We start from the raw sequence: 25,840 nt of genomic DNA on the forward strand, positions 1-25,840 counted from the left end.
GATCCATTTCTTGGTCTTACGCTTGACAAACCAAGTATGTTTGAGGCAGCTTCATTGATGTGGTCCTTAAATTTGCTCCATTTCTTCTCAATCTTGATCTTGGGGCACTGATCAGTCGGAATTGCCTCCTCGGTGTCATCTGGAAGGACAGGGAAGTGGTTTGAGAGTTCAAGGAAAATGCTCCTCGGTACGCATCTACTTTCAGCTTCGACACGTCTATTTTCTGGTTCGGCATAGCAGTCCTCCTTGAGATAAGTCTGGACTTTAGCCTTGTCTTCAGCAAGAAGTGGTCAGATCCATTTTTCGATCCCGTGTCAGCACCTCTGTGCACTCTCAAGTCCATCACCATGGATTTTCATCGTCGGGATACAAGGAGATAATCTTTTTGGGCCTTTACTCTTCTATCGCCGGATTCCCATGTATAGGTATAACACGGCTTGTGCCTAAGCCAGGTGTTAGCCACAGTGAGATTGTTCTGCATTGCGAACAGCAAAAGCCTGTTTCCATTTTTGCACCTGTCTCCGAGGCCGTGCTTGCGGATCACATGTTCCGAGTTATTCAGCTTTCCGCTGATTCTGGCATTGAAGTCGCTTCCAATTAGGAGGATATATTTCCGGGGAATCTTATTAATGACTGTCTGCAGGTCACTGTAAGACTGATCTTTTTGCTGTTGAGTGGCATCTCTTATTGGGGCGTAAACGCTAAGGACAGTCAGATTGTTCGTGCGACCTTTAATTCTTGCACGTACGATTCTCTCAGACACAGGCTCATATTCAATGAGCCCAGTGACCGCTTTGGGGGACAACAGGATACCTGCTCCTGCTCGGCCAGATCCATATAATTGTCCCGAGTTATAACAAAAGACCGCCTTCCCAGCCGAGGATTCAAGGGTCAAGATGTTACGTTCATAGAGTCTCGTCTCAGAAACGCACTGACTATTAAGGTTATAAAGATTAAATTTATCAGCTACAAAAGCTTGTGTCAGTGAACAATTAATCGAGCACAGGTTCCAGCAGCCGATATTCAGGCCTTGTCTTCTTGATGCTAGCATACTTTTCGACAAGAGCGCCATTCTCGTCACATCGCATAATACCGGGGATGCCGTAGCCAAACTTTTCATCATCATATTTGCCATCATCATTACTGAGCGTTTCTTGGGGATAAGGTACACCACAAGGTCCCCAGTCTTGCGGTAACCCGAAGTGCGTTGGCCATCACCTTGCTCGGCGCGGAGCTCAGTAATGTTTACACCCCTTCACCACTTTGAGGTGCGCTAGCGCATTTCCTATGCTGCTTAGGGACGGAGGGCAAAGCCTCATTACCTTGATGCCCACCACCGCCGTGGAAATTTCCCGGCTTAGCTAGCCCTTTGCTCCCGCCTAGAATCAGCAATAGGCTTCAGAAGGGGACCTCTCTGCTATGGTTCTCTATTATATTGAATTTCATGTTGTACCTTTCCAAAAGATTGTTTCTTTTCTAGTGGATGTGTTCACCCTTTTTCTAAAATCAGGAACATTTTCATGTGCTAGTAGTTTTTAATGTGTCATTTCAAACATGACAAATTTAACATTTCTAATCACCATAAAAGAAATTCTAAATTATCAAAATCTATTTTGTTTTTTCATTCTGTTCTAAATCTCATCAAGTTTTGGTTTGATAAATGTGACTCGCTCTTTACTTAGGCTACGTATCATTAACACGGACTATTTTAAATAATTTCCAGAGTTAGAAATTGTTATATCTACAGTACTTATGAATAATTTTATTTAGTTTTTTTGGACACGTTCGAATAAACGTTTTTCTCCCGACTGTTATTTGAGTTGTCGCTTCTATCATTTCCATGGTTCTCGCTCAGTCACTTCCACATTGAAAAAAAAAATAAATTCATATTTTTAGAACGAATATATAGGTGCATTAATTATAAGACATTTTTCTAGTAAAATAAGTAGTTTATTGGTTGGAAAAACAAACCGAACCAAAATTAGTATATTGGAAAAAATGAAATAAAACTTTTGTTGCACAAAACAACTGTCGCAAATTAGTATATGAGAAAATTGCAAAATCTGTTTTATTTTTATTGCCAAGATAATAATAAAAAATAAAAAAAATATTGCTAGAACAGCAACAATTAATCTTTTTGTTCATTTTACTGGGGAAAAATGATGTGAAAAAACCCTAAGAGAGCTTTGATGTGCTCAAAACTGGGATTAGCATTTTCTCTTTCACTTAAGAGCTCTTCTCAACATCTTAAGAGTTTTCTGTCTTTAAAAATGAAAAAAAATGTTTCTTTTTAAGCCTGAGATCTACAATGAAAAATGCAGCCTGGGGAAATAAGAAAATGTAAATAGCCTAGACTGTCTGGATGTAATTTTCTAAAACTGTTCCTCAACTTCAATTTTGTCAAATGTATTTCTATTTACCCGTTTTGCGCTCGCTGAATGACATCATAACTTATGTTACCCAAAATTCAATAATTTTAAAAATTGTTCCTAACATTTTCTATGACCATGTCGTAATAAATCCTAATATGTGCAAATATGTCCTGTATATCCTATCACCCGATTCTGCAGTGCCTCAGGAACATGGTCGTAGGCAGCATCTTGTCTAGGGAGAGAGGGTCGCCGATTCTGTGATGAAGGGGGGAAAGCTGAAGTTATATTGGCAGTGCAAAAAACCTCACATCGACAGCAAGTTCTATCTTAGCTTTGAAACCTTTATTCATCAATAATAACCAAAAATCTAAAATTATAAATCATCAATTAGCTTCAGCATTAATCTTCTTTGATTACTATACTCGTGTTATCTTCTTGCAATAATATAATAAACCCATTATCCTACTTCCAATTTCCAGAAAAAAACACTATAAAAGCGATTTGACACAAATCACATTATGGTTAGGTGATAGCATCTTTTTTAAATATTCAAATCAAAAGTTTAAAGTTGGGCAATATTAAATATCAAAATTAATATATTTATATATCGGACCAAAAATCAATATTGAATACAGAAGCACAAATATCGATATAGGAAATGATATTCTAGAAATTTCTGTGTATTTCCAGCTTTTAATACCATCTACCAGTGAATATCCAACAGAAAAATATTATCATACGTCAAGTTAGAAAATGTACATTAAAGTGAATGTGAGACCATTATAGTCCCTCATTTACACACCATTGTACCATTATGTACCTTTATGTTAATGAGAAAACATGAAGAAATCAGAAGTTGTATTACACATTAAACTGATTTTCCGCACCTTCATAGAAATACAAGGGAAGTTTGGTCAGTTGCATCTTTAAACCTTGCTATAAATAAAGTAGAGCACCACTGCTTTCTATAAGAAAAAAATAAATGGATTTCTGAAATAGAAAGCTTTCCAAGACGGCGAATTAAACTGAAAGTTATGTCTACTCACTTGGAAATATCCCCATTTAAATTTTTTCTTTTGTCAGTAGTATGGGAAGATACTTTGGTTTTCATCCTCAGTAAAATTTTGCTGGAAGAAGGCTAACTTTTACCATTGAAAAATAAAAAAATTCTTGAGTTAAACTTGCTGTTGATTGACTTTTCCATTAACAACAATTTTATGTCGGTCTAAATTTGTAGGTATGAGATTTGCCGGGTCAAATTTTGTGGGGGATCAATTTTTATTTGGCTTGAGTTTTAATAGGTGGAGTTAACCTTAGTAAAATTTTACCTGAGCTGAATTTTGTTAAATTCAGTTCTGTCAGGGATGGTTTCATTGTAGACCAAATTGTCTGTTGGTAAAGCTTTGCTTATTTGCAATTGGCAGAGTTGAGTTCCTGTGGGTAACTTTTGAGTGAATTGAGAATTGCACGGTTTAAGTTTTGCGTCAGTTAAACTTTCTTGTGTGACATTTCGTAATTTTGTGTTTTGTCCCCAGTGGAATTTTACGTCGGTTGAACTTTAAGGTTTAATCTGTGTGAGCCAGCATTCTATGTCATGTAAAACTTTTCTTAACTTACTGTGCTTCTATCATAGCAAAAATCCAACAAGTCAGAAACAAGACCACATTTTTCAAGAATGGCCAGAGAGGACAACGAAAAGGACAAGAATAAAATTCATGAAATTCAGTTATCTTTTCTATTTTTTCGTATTCATAACAAAATTTAATTATTTATTGTTTGATGGTTTTTTATATTGAAGTTTTTACTCTAAAAACTCCTTTTATATAGAATATTTGACGGAATTTTTTTTTAAGGAAAAGGCAAATTTAATGTGAGAACGTGGTATCAAATTTGAAGGTAATCAAATTGAAAACTTAGGTTATGTAAAAAGGTTATGGTAGGTAGTAAAAAGGTAACGAAAAGAATAAATTGTCGAAGTTTCTAAGAGCTAAAGGTCAAAGAGTAAAACTTACAATGTGCTGCCAATCATCAGTCTTATATATGGTTTAGACTTCTTCTAATGGACAGATCTATTAACAAAAATTTTCCACCATTTTTTTTTAATAGGTTTAATTTTTATGTTCAATAGGTTCGATTTCTTATGTTCTAAAGGTTCAATTATTTATGTTCTATATCGTTTTTAATCAATCAACATAGGAGCACCTTATATCCACATGACTATATCAGGAAGAGAATGTTTAGTTTAAGAAAGTGGCAGCTAAATTAGCTACCACACAGTTTCTAACTTAGCTTCCATGTTTAACATGTTTTTCTTCTTGTTTAACAAGGTAGAAAAAAACGCAAATAAACATTATGAGTTTCCGAATTTATGCCAGATTTTTTCAATTTAGTCCTCCACTAAATCTTTTAATATGTATTATCTATTTCTTTTAGGTTGGGAGAGTTGGTCTTCTCTACTTACTGCCACTCTCCTTTATCAGTTGCGCTCACATTCAGATCATAAAAGTCCTCTGGGACAAGTCACTGCAAAATAAAACTCAAGGTAATTATGTTGAGCTACTGTCAAATAAATATGAAAAAAGTAAAGTATTAAGAACTTTTTTCCTGCAGCACTCCTTTTAACCTGTTCGATACTAGTTATTTTTTTTACATTTTTTGTTGATATAAAGACACTGGCAGTGCCAGAATTTTACGTTGCGCTGGTAGTCTGCTACAACTGCTTAGTCATAAGAAAGGAGGCTATGGGTTTCAAATATCTGTCCGAAATATCAAAAACTGTGTAAAATTCTGTACTGTTTGGTTTAACAAATCCTAGAAAAGATATTTTACCTAGTTACCATCCTTGCAAATAATGGAGATTCTTAAAAAAAAAGTATTTACCCAGCTTTTTTGAAATTTTTGACTCCGTACCCTAATCGGGGGAAAAAAGGATTATATTACAACCCAAACGAATTTGCGATTAATTCAAATTAACATTTTTGTTTTTGTTTTTTTAGTTATTTCAGCCTATCCCTGACCTATGAATAATCTAAACAGTCATAAGTTAGAATCACGTGAAATTCATACAGAAATCATGACAAAGGGCAAAGAAGACCTTCATAAAATCCAGATATTGAATTATTTTGAACAATCTTTAGTTTTCAAAAATTTCACTCAAATGAGTTGGCTGCACCCGAGGATTACTAAGGATTCGATACCGCTGGCTAAGATACATAAGGAACAAGTAATCTCATTAATCGATCGGATACTCTTTCCAAAATGTGATATAAGCGAATAAATTTGGCACAAACATCAGGTTGTTGCCTCTTCTCTACTAGCTAGCGCAGTCCCCAGAGTACAACTTTTTCAACCACGTGTGGCATATTTTTCACCAAGCGAAGGCGAGAATCAGCCGTATCACACCGCCTTGCACTGGGTATAGCAAATGCCACGTGGTTGGTTTAATTTTAAATTTGACGGCGCCTCGAGCGGTAATTACCGAACATTACAGCTAGATACCTAAACGAATAATCGACCGTTGAATGACCTTTGAATTAGCCTTTATGTAAACCTTTGAATAAATAAATTGTAAACGAAATAGCTATGTTCACACTAGCACTAACATTTTTGTGTTTATTTAGTTATTAAAATCAGTTCTTTAACTGGTTCCATCAACACTTTAATAAGGGCAGCACATTTTTAACTACGTAATTCATGTTTTAATGAGGAGGGAAATGTACTCTTCACAAATTAAGTCTTTGGTTGACAAAACTATCAAACAAATGTTTTCTTAACATATTTAATCAACTATCATTGGACAATGATTCCACTATCTCTGATTTTTTAGAGTTCTCCATGGCCCCCCCCCCCTCAAAAAAAATTTATTGAGTTGTCCAAGTAACGCTAGTAACACCAAATACAAAAATAACTCATGTGTGTGTAAATGTCCGTGCTTACACGTGAGTATATGGCATTTGTTTAAGGATCCCAAATATTCTCTACTTCCCAAAAGTACTACTTGAGATATATTACTCTTTTTTCTATTATTCATGTCTCCAGTATTACAAGGAAATAATCTGTAGCCAAAAATCTCATAAATACTGTTAAATGAATTATTACCAAGATAAGTTTAACTTATACCGATAAAAAATAAGATTAATGCTTCCTAGGATTTGAATCATTCAAAGTAAAAGCCTTTCTTTGATATTGAAACTCTTAACTGCCAAGGAATTATGAGAGTCGCTAGATGATAGAGAAAGAGACGGGCTTTTTTCATCTGTTTTAGAGAAGTAAGGACCGATCAGGTGGGTCTGAAATAGAAAGTCGATTTATTATTCAGTACAAAAAATTATTCGATATGAATATTAATAAACTTGTACATTTACTTTTCATCAATTCATAATTTAGAGGCAACGCTGTAGCGTTGCCTATAGTAAAGGCCATACGGCCCCAATGTTTTATTATTATTATTTATTATTATTTTTTTTCCCAGAGGTACTTCATATGGAAGGAATCGTCAAAAAAACTTCAAAGGGTGCTCATTCGATTAGAAATCGAGAGTTCTAGTGCCCTTTTTATTAGTCCAAAGTGATTGGAGGGCAACTAGCCCCCCCCCCCCCCGCCCATCATTGCCCAAAACAAACGTCCAATCAAAATTTTGAGAGATCTATTTTGTTCAGCGTAGTTGATTTCTAGATAGAAAATATGTTTTTGAGGAGGACACTCCCCATCAACCCTCAGGGCAAGGGTTTTAAGTTATGCCCAGGGGGCATATAAGGTTTTTATGGAAGGCAATGTCGTAGAAACTTCAAAACAGGCTCATTCGATTGGAAATTCAAAGGGCTAGTGCCCTATTTAATAGTCGAAAGTGATTGGAGGGCAAATAGCCCCCTCCACGCCAATCATTTCTCCAAACACATCCAATCAAAATTTTGAGATAAGCATTTTGTTCAGCGTAATTGATTTCCAGATAGAAAACATATTTTTGAGGAGGACACTCCCCCACAACCCTCAGGGCATGGGTTTTAAGCTATGACCGGGGGGCATATAAGGTTTTTATAGAAGGTGTTGTCGTAGAAACTTCAAAAAAGGGTCATTCGATTTGAAATTCAAAGGGAGTGCCCTTTTTAATAGTCGAAAGGGATTGGACTGCAACTACCCCCCCTCCAAACGCCCATCGTTCACCCAAACACATCCAATCAAAATTTTGAGATAGCCATTTTGTTCAGCGTACTTGATTTCCACATTGAAAATATGTTTTTGAGGAGTACACTTCCCCACAACCCTCAGGGCAGGGGTTTTAAGCTATGCCCCGGGGGCATATAAGTTTTTTATAGAAGGGGTTGTCATAGAAACTTCAAAAAAGTCTCATTCAATTGGAAATTCCAAGGGCTATTTTCTTTTTAATAGTCGAAAGTGATTTGAGGACAACTAACCTCCCTCCCCCCCCCACGCCCATCATTTTACCAAACACATCCAAGCAAAAATTTGAGATAGCCATTTTATTCAGCTTAGTTGATTTCCAGATAGAAAATATATTTTTGAGGAGGAAACTCCCCTACTACCCTCAGGGCAAAGGTTTTAAGTTATGACCTAAGGGCATATAAGGTTTTTATAGAAGGTGTTGTCGTAGAAACTTCAAAAAAGGATCATTCGATTTGAAATTCAAAGGGAGTGCCCTTTTTAATAGTCGAAAGGGATTGGACTGCAACTACCCCCCCCCCCCCCAAACGCCCATCGTTCACCCAAACACATCCAATCAAAATTTTGAGATAGCCATTTTGTTCAGCGTAGTTGATTTCCACATTGAAAATATGTTTTTGAGGAGTACACTTCCCCACAACCTTCAGGGCAAGGGTTTTAAGCTATGCCCCGGGGGCATATAAGGTTTTTATAGAAGGGGTTGTCATAGAAACTTCAAAAAAGTCTCATTCGATTGGAAATTCCAAGGGCTATTTTCCTTTTTAATAGTCGAAAGTGATTGGAGGACAACTAACCGCCCTCCCCCCCCCCCCCACGCCCATCATTATACAGAACACATCCAAGCAAAATTTTGAGATAGCCATTTTATTCAACTTAGTTGATTTCCAAATAGAAAATATATTTTGAGGAGGAAACTCCCCTACAACCCTCAGGGCAAAGGTTTTAAGTTATGCCCTGGGGGCATATAAGGTTTTTATAGAAGGTGTTTTCGTAGAAATTTCAAAAGAGGCTCATTCGATTGGAAATTCAAAGGGCTAATGTCCTTTTTATTAGTCGGAAGTGATTTGAGGGTAACTAACCCCCTATCACGCCCATATTTTCCCCAAACACATCCAATCAAAGTTTTGAGACAGCCATTTTATTAAACGTAGTTTTAAGTTCTGGAAATTAGGTCTTTGACGATGACAACTCCCTCGCAGCCCTCAGGCCAAGGGTTGTAAATTATGCCCTGGGGGTATGTAAGGTTTTGTATAGACAATGTTGTCATAGAAACTTCAGAAAGGGCTCATTCGATTGGAAATTTAAATGGTTAGTTCCCTTTATAATAGTCGAAAGTGGTTCTAAGACAACTGACACCCCTTCCACGCCCAGTTTTTCCCGAAACACATCCAATCAAAATTTTTAGATAGCTAGTTTGTTCAACGTAGTTGAAAGTTCTGGAAATTATATGTTTGTGCAAGACACTCCCCCCACAGTCTTCAGGGGCAAGGGTTATAAGTTATGCCCTGGGGGCATATGTGGTTCTTATGGAAGGAATGCTCGTATCAACTTCTGAGAGGGCTCATTTGAGCATCAGAAAATATTGGAGGGTAACCAGTTCCCCCCCCAAACCCTTTTTTCGCAAATGCATCCAATACAAATTTTAAAATAGCAATTTTGTTACAAATAGTTCAAAGATCATACAACAAATATTCAGGTCTTGACACAACCCACCAAGGCCCGGGGGAAGGCATTGTAAATTATGCCCTGGTGGCATATATGGGTATTATGGAAGGGATGCTCGGGTTAACTTCAAAGAGGTATCATTTTATTGGAAATTGAAAGCTTTAGTTTACTTTTCAAGAGTCAAAAGAGATTGGAGGGCACCTAGCCCCCCCCCTCCCCCCCTCCCAAGCCATTTTTTCCTCAAACCCATCCGATAAGAACTTTGAGATAGCTTTTTTTAAACTCAGGGTTCGACACAGCCATATTCAAAGACCATATAACGAAAACTTAGCTGTCAACACAGCCCCCCAGGGTCCGAGGGTAGGTGTTGTAAGTTATGTCCTAGGGGAATATATGGTTCTTATTGAAGAGATGCTCGTAAAAAAGATATATAAATACCTTTTAAAATATAAATATAAATAAAAGAAGATATAAATACCTTTTAAAATTCAAACTCAAAACGACCAGAAATTACTATTAAAGAATAAATGAAACCCAAAACGAACAGAAATTAGACAAACAATCATAGCAAAAACATACAAGAAGTAAACATACATAGCAAAAACATACTATTGAAGTAAAAATGAAACTTAAGACGAACAGAAATTAAATGAACATTCAATTCAAACAAACAAACAATAGATGTTAATGTAAATTAATAAATAAATCTTAAGACGAGTAAAACTTAGATTGAATATGCAAATCAAGCTTGAAACGAACAAAAATCACCACAAACAAGAGTTTGAGTATGACCTCCTTCTCTCTCTGTAAAAGTCTAAAACCTACTGCGTCATTGGCGCTTTACTCAAAACTATATGTGACTTGAACAGTCTTGGAAAATATAAACAACATCAAATTAAATATTTGATGTATAATGAAATTAATTGTTGAAAGATCCATCAGTTCAAGAATTTATTTCACTGTAATTGTATTTTTATTTTCAATGTTGTAAGAGCTGGAAAAGAAAATATTTGTAATATAATCCGTTTTCAGCTAAGCGTCAATGATGCATTAGGCTTTTGGTTTTTATTTACAGTTAGCAAAGGAGGCAGTATCCAAACACTTGTTTGTAGTGAAACTATATTCGTCTTTAACAACTTTAAAAAGAACTATATTTTTCTTTAACCGTCTTGGAAAGTACAAAAGGCATCATGCTAAATACTTTATATATAACTACATTAATTGTTGGAAGATCCATCATTTTGAGACTCTTTCACATATCAACTGTATTTTTACCTTCAGTGCCGTAAGAACTGGAAAAGAAAAAAATTTTTATATAATTTGTTTTCAGTTAAGCACCAATGACATAGTAGGCTTTTGGTTTTTATTTACAGTTAGGAAAGGAGGCAGTATCCAAACACTTGTTTGTAGGGAAACTATATTCGTCTTTAACAACTTTACTATGAGCAAATAAAATAAAACTGAATATTTTATTTATAATGATATTAATTGCTGAAAGCTCATCAGTTCAAAATTTTAATATAATTTTAATGTTTATTTTCAATATTAAGTACAAAAGAGAATATTTGTCATTAAATTGGTTTTCAGTAAAGCGCCAATGATGCAGTAGGTTTTAGACTATTACAGTGAGAGAAGGAGGTCATACCCAAACTCTTGTTTGTGGTGATTTTTGTTCGTTTCCAGCTTGATTTGCATATTCAATTTAAGTTTGACTCGTTTTAAGATTTATTTATTAATTACCATTAATATCTATTGTATGATTGTTTGCAGTGATTGTTTATTTAATTTCTGTTCGTTTTATATTTCATTTATAGTTCAATAGGAAAACACTTGTTTTTGTTTTAAGCTTGATATTCATATTCAATCTAAGCATTACTCGCTTTAAGATCTATTTATTCATTTATATTATTACTTGTTGTATGTTTTTGCTATGATTGTTTATTTAATTTCTGTTCGTTTTGGGTTTCATTTATTCTTTAATAGTAATTTCTGGTCGTTTTGAGTTTAGATTTTAAAAGGTATTTGTATCATCTGAGCTTAAGTTTAAAATGGCCTTTACTTTTCTTTGAAAAACCTATTTTTTGGAAAGTTTTTTTTTAGTTAATAACGGTTAAATTTCAATAGAAGTAATTATATTTAGTGCTAATCTAAAAATTACGATACACGTGATGATCAAATTTTCAAAAATATCGACCTGAATTTAAGTTAATCTTTAATTTTTCTTTCTCTTTAGTTAACTTGTGTATAAACCTGGGCATGCAATTTCTATCAATTCGCATTTGTGCCAATCCAAAATTAGATAAAAAATAAGTGATTCCTAACTTACATTTAATTATTTCTTTGTAACTTAAATTGAGTATTAATCTTATTATCTATATTTCATAATAGTTAAATTTAAGTGGAAATAATTATTTTTACTGCCAATCTAAAATTGTTGAATAAGTGATGACCAAATTTTTCATAAATATTGACCAAAATTTAAGTTAATCTTTAATCTTACTGTCTTTTTAGTTAACCTCTACATAAACCTTTGCATTCATTTCCCATCAATTCATATTAGATAAAAATAAGTGACAGTAGTAGTAACCTAGGTGCTGATTTAAGGGGTACATGAAAGGGTAAAAGAAACGGGACAAGAAAACCTACGCCTGAGACACTACAGTTACACGTGGACATTTTAAAAAAGCTGGCAAACCTTTACCTATAAAGTGGCCAAGCATGTTTTGAGAGTATGGTTGTGATTGTGTAAGACGACCAGACTGGCTTTTTGTTATTGATATCAAGTGTACAGGAATATGCAGCATAGCTTCACGTGCACATTGCAAAAAAGCTGGCAAACCTTTACCTATAAGGTGGCCAAACACGTTTTGAGAGTATAGTCGAGATTGTATAAGACAACCAGACTGGTTTTTTGGGGCAACACCCATTTTTTAGAGCCAATCAGAGAGAGAGCGGTGGTTACTCCATATACGATAACTTGATTGGTGATTGGATTTGAATAAAAGGATTGATTTTCATTACAATTAATATTAGTAAGAGAATTGAATTAAGAGAGAATAGTTTATTTGAGAGGATATTAGTAGAGAAAATGAGCGGTGCATTCACATTATTGGAGATTGATGGTGGAGCCGGTAGCAGCCAAGATATACGAGTACCAAATGTGGCTGTGGAAATAACCGGAGGCTGTAGACTGTGCCTTGAATGGGACGAATTGTATGCTAGATACGTGATATCATTAAGCAAATTTAAAATGGAGGAGCAACTATGTTTGGCTGCGAAACTGAATATTGTGCATATAAATAGACTTCGGGAAGCATTAGATGTGCTAGCGAAATATATTGATGAGAATAAAATGCATCAGTGAATATTATTGTTGTAATTATGCTCAATAAAATTGTTTCTAAATCAAATGTATTATTGTTTCTATAGTAGACTAGCGTATATTTTTTAGAGTATAAAAAATTCTGGTTAGTCTGAAGTTGGTTGTGAGAGTGTTAGGACTCTAAAAAATGGATAGATTTGAGAAAGAGCGAATCATAGGGAATCTAGTGCTTATGGAAAAACTTTTGATTCTAGATGACTATTTTCTAGAGCTTTCTATTCAAAGGAAGATATTTTCTCAGGGAATGCTTGTCGATATAATGAAAACTAATTCTCCATCATTAGACTATTGTATGAAGCTTCTACGTCGTGGTCCAAATGCATTTACACAATTTATTGATATATTAACCATAACACGACAAAATGATATTGTGGATATGCTTTTAAACACTAGTTTAAAAATTTAAGACTTTTTTCATGAGAAAGATGGTGTTCAAGGATGATTTACTCCTCTCTCTCTCTCTATCCCACTCAATTTTTTGTTGGTAGCTCAGTTTAATTTTGGCGGTGAGAGTGTCAATACATGAAAAAATGTTCCATATATGTCCGCTATGTATGTACACACTGGGTAGCATGTCATCATGTGAGAATTGCACAATGATTGATAAGTATGATGAAAAGTGTAGATTATGCAACCCGTGTAAATTGCATAGAGGATATGCTGTGCAAATTAAAGGTTGTACTTCCTGTCTTGAAGAGGTGTGTGACTCTCATCCTAGAGGACACCTATGCTCCAATTGCCATTATGATAAATGTAATCAATGGTAGAATACATATCCCGGTATGATTGGAAAGAATCCTAACCGTGATTTTAGTTTATTGCTACGAGATTGGTATCGTCGCGGTTTTAGATTATTCTGGGAGGAGGAGCCGGGTCAGCGATTCAAGTGTTGGACCAACAAAAGAATATGGTTTCTACGTCATCATTGTGAAGACAATGGGTGTTATGATTATAAGCCCACTGATATTAATTTGGCTGTGACGGAATGTGATTCAACACTTGAGGACACTGTTTGTGACATTACTTCATATAAACAAATTGAAACATGTGAATTCTATAGAATGAATGACAATAGTATCATTGAGTATACAAAAAGATATGACAAGATTGAAGTTACACTCTACTGTAGAAAATGTGACCCTGACATTGCAGTACATCAGGATCAGTATACTGTGAATTCGGATAATCTACCTGCATTAATTGTTGTCGACAAATACCTATACCTAGTAGAAGATGAAATCTAAAGAGTAGAAAAGTCGTTTTTATCATGTATAAACATTTTTTTCATTTATTAATAAAAAATTTAACATACATTTTTAGAACATTTTATTAGTAGGGCACTAAAATCAATATTAAATAAGCTTGTAAGTATATTTTCCACTAGAAAGTCGTTCAATCAAGGTAAGTCAACGTAGATGTCAAGAAACTGCTTGTAAGTATAGCCACTACATCTGAATATCAAAAAGAGTAGTGCATGAAAGCCACATGTCTTAGTCGTTAAATCCTGTACTCTTCGTTGATTTTGAATAAGAGTTTTCCCACTGCTTTCAATAAAGTTGCTGATGTACGGAGTGTAGAATTTATACGATAGGCCAAGAGGATCAAAAAATTCAATATTCTTGGATGTTTGAAAGATGCATAGCCAATGGCCGATCTCCAAAGTCGATGGACTGCTATTAACAATGATTAGGGTATTGTTAACACTTGGAATTTTTTCAATGAAGTCCGATGGTATGCAATAGGACTTGTACTGGGACATATATGGATCCATACTAAATACGCTGTTTATTTGGTTTGTGTTCATGGTGCTAGGTCTAGTAGAACACTGCCTTCGGGTGTGATATCCCAATAGGTTTCAAATTGACTCAATGATATTAGTGTGATACTCTCAGTCAAAGCATCGGCAAATGTACACTCTAAACGTACATTCCCTGTTCGTACTATGCTCATATCCTGGGTCCCTGACAAGTCCAAAACAATTACCCCATGATTTTTTGAAAACATTGAATCGGTAATTTCATTTTCAAATAGTTGAGAGTCATAATCTAGGGATTGCATGGTCAACTGGTACAGAGTTCTATAGGATTTAATGTCAAATGATAAAGTGTACAGTGGAATCCCATTCACTTTGCACAGAAGGCTAGATAGACCAAAAAAATTTAGATCGTGGGGGGATTCAGTCCAGGATCCAACGGCACTGCCACTCTTCACAAAGGCCAAAGCCAATTTTGATGGGATTTCTCCATTGATAAATGATGAATCGCTATAGCTACGAGAGCCGGTGACAATGTGACGTTACTTGGTGATCGTATGGGGGACAAGAAGTTTAATGTTGTTGCCATTGGCTCTTAGCTTTTCCAGTGCCAATGCATCATAGCTCATAACCTGTTGTTTTCGAACGTGGAGAATTGCCGATGTGATAATGGCATTTGCATCGGGTGCTGCTGGAAGTGTTTTTCTCAAAATGAAATTCGAAGGGGCCAGTTGCAACTTTATATCAATCTTGACATTGGGGGGTAGCCATTGGGATATATTGAATATCTCATGGTTTAATTTTCCAACCAGATGATACTCCTGGGTCACTGCAGTAGTCAACTCGCCGTCAGTATCAACACATGATCGATATTCATAGCCCAATGATTGTCCTATCAACTCCTTGTATGCCTTTGGTTTCATCATCAAAAATTGTATGTAGCTTGCATAGTTGGATAAATTATTGCTAGTGCTCACCAATTAATAAATACATTAATTTGTTTGAATAGGTTGTGTAGAATACAGTTTTCATAGGAGAGACCATCGGCGACGGTTGGAGTTGTATTATCTGACTTTTTCTTCACCGCAAAATTTAAATCAATAAATGTTGATGACAAATCAATGAAATAGCCTTCATTGGAAAATTCCTGAAAGTGTATATTTTCCGAGAGGGGTTGTTGGGAGTGAAATTGTTCATAGTAGCCATGCTTGACACTGACATCAACATTTTCAGCATTGAACAGATTCAATGAGGAACTGATTGATGGATATGATTCCTTGTGGGGGAGATAAGTCATCTTAAGAGAACAAATCCTTCTGTGATCTAACAATCTTTTTCTTTCTTATTCTGCTTAATGTTCGTCGTCGTCGTAGTCTACAATTTCCTTGCTGGTGTCCTTTATTTTCCACCAAGGTGGAACCTGGTGCATGAATGGCATGCACGTATTCTCCTCTGTTCCTCACCTATTCGCTAAGGTAGTATTAGGCAACCGGCAGCCCTTTCCGAAGGGCAAGTTTTCTCCTTCAAACTCTCGTTGAAACTTCTACCTGATCCCCAACTCTGTACTGTTGAGAACGCAAAATTCGAAGAATCAGGTATAAGATAGTTTCTGGCAAGGCGTAGTGCAGAACGAAATAACCTAGCAAACCAGCTACCAAGACAATAGCCAGACATACGCCCCTTGTAGTAGTCCAATCCATTGCCTATTTGACGTGGACTCAGAGCTCCAACATAGCAATCGATATCGGGACAGACAAATGGAATTCTTATATTGTTCATTTTAGGTGATTGTGTCGCCGACAATGGGTCGAAAATGACATGTAATCACTGCTAATCCTTGTGTTATTGCTAGAGGATTACCCAACTCACTTCTTTATGTTAACTGACAGAGTTCCAAATACGAAGTGTTTACAGGAACATACTGAAGATGCTTTATATTATAGTGATGAACAAATTCATGAGTTGTTTTTCGTTCAAGAACACGTAGGAGGGGGACACTTGAATTACCGGCTCTCGATTTTTCCTCAAAAGATGCATAGAGAAATATGCGAGAGTCCGTAGTAAAACTAGGTGAATAATCGGCAAAAATTACTTGATCTATCCCATAAACAATGCCAGCGTTTTCACTTTGGCTTATATTCTATTTAAAGCAAAGAACATCTCTCCTATTATCATTGAGAATAATTATTTCACTGTCAACAGGTGAGGTAATGTAAATCCTATCGTGTTCCAATGAATAATTAAAATGGAATGTAACATTCCTACGATATTAGATTTTTCTATTGATTGTACGACATAAATCTTTCATATTATTGTATTCAATATATTTCAATTTGACATGTGGATGTTCGCTAGACTTAAGTGCTTCAACCCATTCATAATCAACAAAGAGTGACCAATCGAATGGTATAACTTTTATATCATGCACACGATCCTTTCTCATGATGTCATAGGTATTTTTGAGGATACAATCGACAAGAGCCACTTCATACGCACCGTCAAATTTGATGGCGGGGGAGAGTTTCGTCCAAAAATCGCTTGTCTTATTCAAATCATTGTAGAGAGGATTGGAGACGTTGGAAATAAATTTTACGAAGAAATCACTAAACATTGTCAATATCTCCACTGCCAATTCAAGAATCAACATCTCAGCTATATACTGGCCACCCAACACATAACTGTTTATTGCCACGGCGAGTTGAAGTTTTTAATATCATTTCAATTTGATAGATTTCACTATAATTTTTAACTTTTTGTAGTTCATAGTCATAAACGCCACCGAGAGTTTCTTCATCTTTGGTATCGCGCAAACGATAAGTTATGGGTTTAGTGTCTAGGATTTTTGCCACTTGAAAAAGTTCTGTGAACCACAAGTAATTCCCCTTTTCAAAAACATTAGTTGTTCTTTTAATTCGAACAGTATCACCAACATTGAATTTTTTTCTTCTTGACAATCGTTTCATTGGAATATTGTTTAAGAAAGGTGTCAATTGTATGATGATCAGAATGATGAACTTCCGTTGGGGTTGAGTTGTACAATGATCGATGGGGTCGTTGATTATAAATCAACATGATTTGATCTAAATCATGAATATAAGCAGGTGTATGTTTCAATGTACAATATATTGAAATTTAAAGTCGAATAGTTCTTATCAATCGTTTGGCCAATGCAGCCTTTATAGGACTATGACTATGATAGAGCAGTGTACTAGATTTTACTAGTACTTTTGCAATATGGGGATTAACGAATTCACTACCGCGATCCGTTTGAATTTTTTTATACGAATCCTGTTCGAGAATACTTTCAATGGCCTGAGCAACTTCAACTTCTATTTTTGATTGCAGTAGAATTGCATGTGCATAACGACTATAAACAATGTTTTCAAGTAGGATTTACTTGTATGGTGTATTGTAACGTTATTGAATCTCATCTAGAGTCAGGTCATCTGCTTGCATTATATGCAATGGGGAAAAGGCTTTAGTTTTTCGATATTAGTTAGCACGAAGTCTATGATTTCTATGCAGAGTGTAACTTGATTGATTTTGTAGATAGTCTTGTACACTCTTAGTGTGAACACCAGTGACTTTGGAAAGTTTGGTGGGGGAACTTAAACTTCCCGCTTCACCAATATTTTCGTAAACCCCTTTCAGAATTTCAAACGTTTTAAACGTAAACAGATAGTGCAGCGTCCGCCACCCTCTTATGTACTTCTTGTGGTTTGCGATGGGGGTGATAATGACATGATACGTTTTCGCTTTTTTCTAGCTATCAATGGTGTGCTCCTCCTCGCCACCGTTGTCAAGTTTCTACTAGGTGTGCTAGTATTTTCTAAGATTGATTTAAAACCTTGTTCTTCTTGGTCCTCTCAGCGTTATAATGGTGTTGTTGTTGTTGTTGATGATGCATGCCCATTTAATTTTTTTAGAGTGTGCCTATTGTCTTGTAGGCTTTTGTGGAGATGTGATGCAAGTCGGCAGCTGCATAAATGAGCGTAAAGAGCCAAACGTCCTGTAAGGCTGGCCAACAAATCACTTAAGGCCGAATGCAGATTTTAGCGCTTGCCCTGAATAATAATCCCTTTCCCATTGCTATCAACTTGAATATGATCTTGACCACTTTCCATGAGATAGGTTAGGAGTCGTTTACATTGTTCAACAAATGAGTTGGGCATTATATTTACAAATTTCAATACAACTGAATCCATTTCCTCCTTCTTTAATTGTTTTCCAGCAGCAGCAGCAGCAGCATACTCCTGAGGAGATGATTCTTTTTTGTTATAAATTCCGCTGGTGTTCACACGAAATAGCTTATATTCGTCCACTCGGTGAAGTGTATCTTGTAGTAAAAGCAGTTTTTATCATCCTCAATATTCTCGTTGTCAAGGAACTTACTCAGATTGTCCCCAAAGTGGTCTACGGTTGAGAGAGCGAGTTCTATTGGATTAAATTCATAGGGTTTTGCCATTCTCTCTAGAGAAAACTGTTTACAGGTCCTGCAATTATTGGCAGTAAGAGTATGAAAAAGCTACCGCCCACCTGAAGAAGTTGTTTCCTTTTAAAATTCTTTTCTTTCTTTTTAGAGGCCAATGTACGTACAATGGAACGATGTTGCTTTGCCTGTTGCTTAGCTACTTCTGGCAGTTGAACATTACCCTTTGTCAAATTTAAACAAAGTTCAGATATTAGATTAATAAAATCATTGTCAATACCATGTTTGATTATGGCTTTCCTAAGCGAGGGTTTTGAAGTGCTTAGAAAGAAAATAAATGTCTATTTTCATGTAGTTTCTTCATTGCATTGATAGCAACTAATGGCCTTTTTTAGTGTTCACGGGGAGATATACTGTAATTTCATTGTCAAACATATCTGTGACTACACGCAGATCCTCAGGTGTATTTTGATTAAGATCCAATATTATATAGCCGTAGGGTTTATTAGTTGCCTGATTGTATGCTGAGAGCAGAAATTTAGGGGTGCCGGGGTATATTTGCTTATTGAGAGTTATTAGCGAGCTAGAATCACGAACAACTTTGTAGATGATATAGTAGGTGCAGTTCAATGCAAGTGTTTGCTCTGATGAAAGATATTGTGTAGAACCAGAGTAACGGAAATCTGTTCATGATGAGAGCGAACAGTGAACAGTTGCAGCATTTCCTGGGACCATTGTTCAACCGATTCAGCCAGATCGTCAATAATCAGCCAAGAGTTTGGTTCAATAATGCTGAAAACATCAAGTCCCTATATGAATTGTATTTGCACCAATCCCGTCGTGGCAATTTCTTTGATGATATCGTATGACTCCTACCAAATACTGTAACAAAAGTGCATTTTTGTTGCTTTTCCACAAACATTTTATCACAATTTTTAATTATTTTAGTTAAGAGTGCTGTTTTGCCTGACATTGACGGCCCAAGCAGAAAAGATCTCAATGGTGTTTTAAATTGATAGATGTTCCCTTGAAAAGTTCACCTAGACAACTAACTGTAGACTATGGTTGTCTAACGACTAAATAATTTCCCTACTACTACTACTCCGTTCAAGAATAATAATGAGAAGAAGACGAATAAAGAATCATATTTTCTTTTATTATACACACATAGAAGTAACAACACTTTACAAATACTACATAGAAAGAACATTAAACGTGAAAAAATACACTTTTTTTAAATTAATTTATAATAAAAAATACAATATTTACATAAGCACTAGAAAAAACACTTTAATAAATACACTTTTTTTTAATTTATTTATAAAAAATACAACATTTATTAGAATATGCACACAAACACACTTAAAAAAAATCAATTTTATTTACAGCATTTTAAATGGGGTCCCCCGGGGGGGGACGCTGCAGCGGCCGGGAAGGGGGCCCACTGTGGCGGGCTGGGAAGCGCCACGGGCCGGGAAGTGGGGCCCGCTGTGGCGGGCCAGGGGCGGGGCCGGAGGGGGGCATTAAATAGTGGAAATTGCTCTGCCTTGCACACACACACACATTGAAAATTGTTTGTGATAAAGAAAAAAAATTTAAAAACATCCATTACCAAAAAAAACAAAAAAAACCCTCCCACCCAATTTGTACTTTTTTAATGAATTTAAGTTAATTTTTGTAGACCGAGTTGTTTTCTGTACTCTAAACAATGAACTCGGTCTGAAATAAAATAATGACCGTGTGGTAGTACCTTCACACCAATCTCAAACACATAGACTTTGTCTATTATGGCCGACAAGGCGTTTTTCTCAACTCCAACTGTGTGGTTTCTATATTGTAAATAACAAATCGCAATAACTTTCACTCTTGATACTAAACTACGTTCCATACAGTTTCTATAAACACTCATATCGAAATTATTTTTAACAAAGTGTTTAGGCACCCCCTTCCAAACTTGTTTGATATCCTTGTTGTGCATTTCCACACAGTATACCTTCGGCCCAGGAAACACACCACTGGATATCAGATCGCTACCCGTTTCAGATTTTAACATTAACAATTGATTTGGGGCATGGCGTTTCACTAGCTCTGGGTAGAGGGATTCATCCCAATTAGTGTAGTACATTCATGAGCTAATTTACTCCCCATTTTCCAAATCATTCAATAGATTTTCAATTTTGACTTTTAACAGGAGTGAATCAGTGTCCCCGTAATACACTTGAACTTGTCCCTCAATCGGCCACTTTACCTTGCATACATTATAATAAAATGACAACATGAGTTTCTTAGATATTTCAGTTATTGCACTCACACCTGCAATATTTTTATTTAAAACAATGTTTCTTTTCTTGCGCTGTAGGAGCACCATATCAGAGTCTATGATTGTGAACGATGTGAAGTTTGAATCCGCAATGATTCGAGCAAAATCTTTGGGATTGGTTACAATGTCACATCGACTTCTGTTTCGTACGCTTTCGCACATTTTACCGAAAGCTGAGTTCAAAATGAGTTTCTAGACTTCTTTTTCAACTTTCGTTTTCGCTTGTTAACGCTTACTGACAAAGTTGTCAATAAACGTTTTCAAGTAAGGGTTTTGATCAGATTGGAGGGCTCTATGAATCTTTGTGATTTTGAAACAATTGGACCCGTCCATGTCAAAAGCACATGAGGAACAAGGATATTCTGTTTCGGGTTGAGGTCGGCAATTAGTTTTTGTTTTAAAGGTACCCAGTGCATACTCCGATCCTCTACTAAAGATAAATTGTTGGGGCTCAGAGAGTCCCTACCAACCGGTTTATTTATGCACGGAAAAACAAATTTTTTTACCGAGTCATGGATTTCTATGGGTATTTCACCGTCAAATTCAAAATACCATCCCTGTACCACATTCTCCTCAACACTAACAATGTCGGGGAAATTCGAAGCACATGGAATGTGCAGCCATTTACAATTGACAGACGACAAACAGTAGTAAGAAATTGCCGATGGGTAAAGATAATTCATATAAAAAAAAACCGCGTCTGACTCTCCATTAGTGTGACGTCTAGTTGGATCAGTTTTTGTGAAACGGTCCCCGTGAAAAACATACCCACCCCTCATTGATCTCTCTACAAACAGATGCTGATCCACATCGGCGATCCGACCTATTTCTTCTTTGCTGATTTTAAGTATCAAGTCCATCACCAGATGAGGAGTGGAAAAACAATAACCTAATCCAACCCAAATTCCCCATAGATTTTATCCGTATTTTTGCACACAATGTCCAGAAGAGTGAGTACGTCACTGACCAATTATAGTTTACAATATTCCACCCATTTTTACATCCGCCCTTTGCCCAAACCCTCTTAGCAAATTCGTAGTCGCTAGTGGCGCACTCACTCTCAGTAAGAGAATTGTAAAAAGCTTCAATGGGCGGTAATGACACCTCATCTAGCCTCGAGCCAGAGTTGTAATAATCATATGGATATATACCTTTACACGTTAATAAATCCTACATTTAATCCTCGGGGAAGTGCTGTTTGAGGAGGGGGAAACAATCAAAATTGTCACTTTTCTGTTTCTGAATCAATTGACTTAGGGATTTGTGGAAGAAGCTGAAATAGTCTAAGAAACCGATTTTATTCAGGCACTTGTTATCCTTGTCAACTGTTTTCCACATGAACTCTAGCAGCAGTAACTTCTCCGATGATTTGGGTATGATATTATATGAAAAAGAACCACCTATCCATGCGTCATCTACAACTCCATCTTTGGCAATGCGGGCCAACGCTGGTAGAACAAACTCTAAGTCATAATTGGAATTGTGTATAAAAACAGGCATGAAATATTGCTGTCTAACGTTTAAATTGCACGACTGATGTGCTACCCCCCTAAAGTTACTCCTCCCTGATGTAATTTTCTGCCACAAATGATCATGGTCGATCACCTTAAACCCTCCCCCCATTCCCAAGACCATCATAAAATTCACCCTTGCAAACCCAACACATTTTATGATTTTTAATGGCCAATCTGTCATCTGGTGATAGGATCATAGGATAGTTTGTGTAACGAAGGCGCGAAATTGCACCGTTCGCTGTTTTGATTAGACTGACCAATGCCGAGCGTATGCAGTCTTCACCGTCACCCAATATCTCAACTACATCCAGCACTTGTATGGTATTATTGGAATCTCGTTGTGCTTGAGCGTAAGAGACCCCTATGGATTCAAGTATTTTAACACGATTTGGATTTGACGAATCGTACACGTCTGTGAGTTTAGCTTCGCAGTCCAATGCGATCTTATTGCTCTGCAGAAGTGTGTTCTGAAAGGTTTTAAAACGTAAGATTGCCCTATCTCCGCTAACCGTTTCCACAGCCTGGTATCCGTGACGTTTACAGTGTTTCATGTGTTGCTTTAACTTTAAATCAGAGCGTAATCTTGAGAGGCATGTTGGACAGTAATAAAGTGCCTCATGTTTCTTACCCTCCCCCAAAACCCTACTAATATTGGTAATTGGATTAAAATATCCAATTGAATCGGCGTCTGTGGATGGCGTGTATAGAAGCCACACCCAATGTTCCACTGATTCAATTGAAGGAGCCCTCCCTGGAAATAATACGCCCTTCTTATCAGAACGGTGACCCTCCTCAAATTCGGTCTCATACTGTAACACCGTGACACCAATATTTAAATGTGCATTAGCCCGCTCAAAAATATCTATTCCTTTTAGTGTCACGGGAGATTGACCATTTAAACAATTAAAATCTACTATGGGGAACTTTGAACCCTCCATACCATTAACTGCCATTTTATCCAACTTTTTCTTAGATGCTTCTTCGCGCAGAGGTCTGTATTCGGCAATTAAAAATGCAAACTTAAAACACTGTAGCCTCGTATCGAAACAGATTCGTTGTATCCGCCTACATCCCTCTAAATCTGAATGATATTTTAAAACTATAGCCCTCGGCCCGCTCCCCCTCTTAAAATAAAATTCTTTTTAAATTTACAAATATCAACATTTAAACTTTCAATAAATAAAACCACCGACCCACTACCCCCCTCGTTATAATTTTCCCACTTACTTTGAATACTATTAACTCAATTAAGAAAAACCTCCCCATAATTTGATAAATGTGGACGAATTGCCAACATCTCTATGTGCAAGTATTTCGAATACAGCTCGCTCGCATTTTCATTTAAAAAAACTATTTTTAGTGCTATTGATTCTTTTAAACTGACCCCCACACCCCACACCCCCATCTGTTGTTCAAGAATGGCTCGAATCTTATTAGTATATAAATGTGTAATGGCCAGGGGATCTGTTATTATATCCCCCGACATTAGAGCGTTAAAGGGGTCACCGGATTTGGCGCTGTAGGCCTTTGTGTGGTGCAAGGCAGAGTTGGAAAGAAAAAAATCTGGAAGAGGGGATACTTGTGTTGTTGTTGTTGTTATATCGTTACTACTACTACTACTACTACTACTAGATGTAACATTAAGCGGAAGGGTGGGGGGTGACATAGAATTGTCAATAGCTCCACCCCCCGTCTTTTCAATTGCAATGGATGGAGATGGCATGAAGTCCTCTAAGCCTGTTAGTATGTATTCCAGGTTGTTTGGGGATAGCTGATCAAGCCAGCCTGTATTGTCCTGTGACGGAATCTCTTTATGAGGACCCGGTTCAGATGCACTACTACTACTAACATCGCCTAAATGATCTCGCATAACTCTATCTGTCCATTCCGGGTCCTCCACCATGTCATTGTCACAAGTTAAATCGTCTAGGCTAGCCATGTCCCCAAAACAATCATTTAGAAAACCCCCATGCCATTCCTTGTTGTCTAGAACTAGCGTAGATTCATCTCTAAACTCCATTGGTGGTGCTAGAATTGGTTCAGGTCCACTAAATGTTGATGTTTCATGACCCAATGAAGATGGCATTGCTATTTCATTAATCTATAGAAAAAAGGTTTATTTTCTATGTCAAATAACCATTATTTTATAAAGTTAAAATAAAATGTTCATTTTTCCACCCAACCCATAAAACGTAATTTCTCCTAGCATTATTTAAACTAAATACTTGCCCCCACCCCCTCCCCAAAAAGTTCAGAAAGACACAATAACCTATTTATCCTGAAGCATTTCTATTCGTATGTACACCAGGATATTTAATAAGTACCATTTTTCACCCCATCCTCAAAACTCAATTTCCCCCTTCTAGTATTATTTAAGTAAATACTTGTTTTACTATTTTATAAAGTTAAAAAAAAACATGTTGATTTTTCCACCCCACCCTCAAAACTCAATTTCCCCCCTCAGTGCATTATTTAAACTAAATACTTGCCTCCACCCCACCCCCTCCCGAGAAAGTTCAGAAAGACGCAATACCCTATCTATTCTGAAATATTTCAACTCGTATGTTTACCAGGATATTGAATAAGTACCATTTTTCACACCTCCCTCAGAACTTAATGTAAATATAACTTTAAGTAAATACTTGCCTCCACCCCCTCCCCCTAGAAATTTCAGAAAGAAGCAAAAGAGTGATTTCTTTGACAATAAAAAAAATTACAATATATTCAGCTATCTCTGAGGGGAGCAAAGAAATTCAAAGCAATGGTCGGAGCGGGAGGTTAATATTTTAATATCTCTGATACACACTCTTACAGTGTTGGAAAAAAAATGGCGAAAAGAAAAGACTAAAAAAATGTTGAAAAGAAACAGGTAGATATTTCTATAATAAGGTAAAATTTAGAGGTAAAATGCCTACATTTCTAAATTCAGACTGCACTTGTGTGCCTGAAGTCCCTGGCAATGCATGATGGGGGGGTGGCCTCACGATCTTGAGTAGACGGGTCTGATGCATTATGAGAAGCCATCCATTCTCTTTTCAATTTTCTGCCAGGTTGCATAGAGGTTTGTGCAGAGCTGACACTGGCGTGAGAGGCTCCTGGCATTAAAAGTTGTGTGGTCATTGGCTGGTCCAGAGCATGTGTAATTGAACCAGTATATCTGATGATGGCCTTGCAGCTTGCATCAATGTGGCATAGTTCCATCTTGCTCTCTCTTCAGGGGGAGA

The 25,840-nt window shown here is 36.5% G+C and overlaps 1 protein-coding gene across 1 annotated transcript; it reads right to left on the reverse strand.

The window, feature by feature from the left end:
* Positions 1 to 355: 355 nt before the first annotated feature.
* On the reverse strand, positions 356 to 1,072 carry LOC148945892 (protein CFDP2-like). Its single transcript, XM_089097544.1, has one exon. It carries the CDS (start codon positions 1,070 to 1,072, stop codon positions 356 to 358), a length of 717 nt encoding a protein of 238 aa, XP_088953670.1.
* Positions 1,073 to 25,840: the final 24,768 nt, after the last annotated feature.

Source organism: Artemia sp. Qi Xiang Cuo, chromosome 12 (assembly GCF_049724085.1).
Source record: "Artemia sp. Qi Xiang Cuo chromosome 12, ASM4972408v1, whole genome shotgun sequence".
NCBI lineage: Eukaryota > Metazoa > Arthropoda > Branchiopoda > Anostraca > Artemiidae > Artemia > Artemia sp. Qi Xiang Cuo.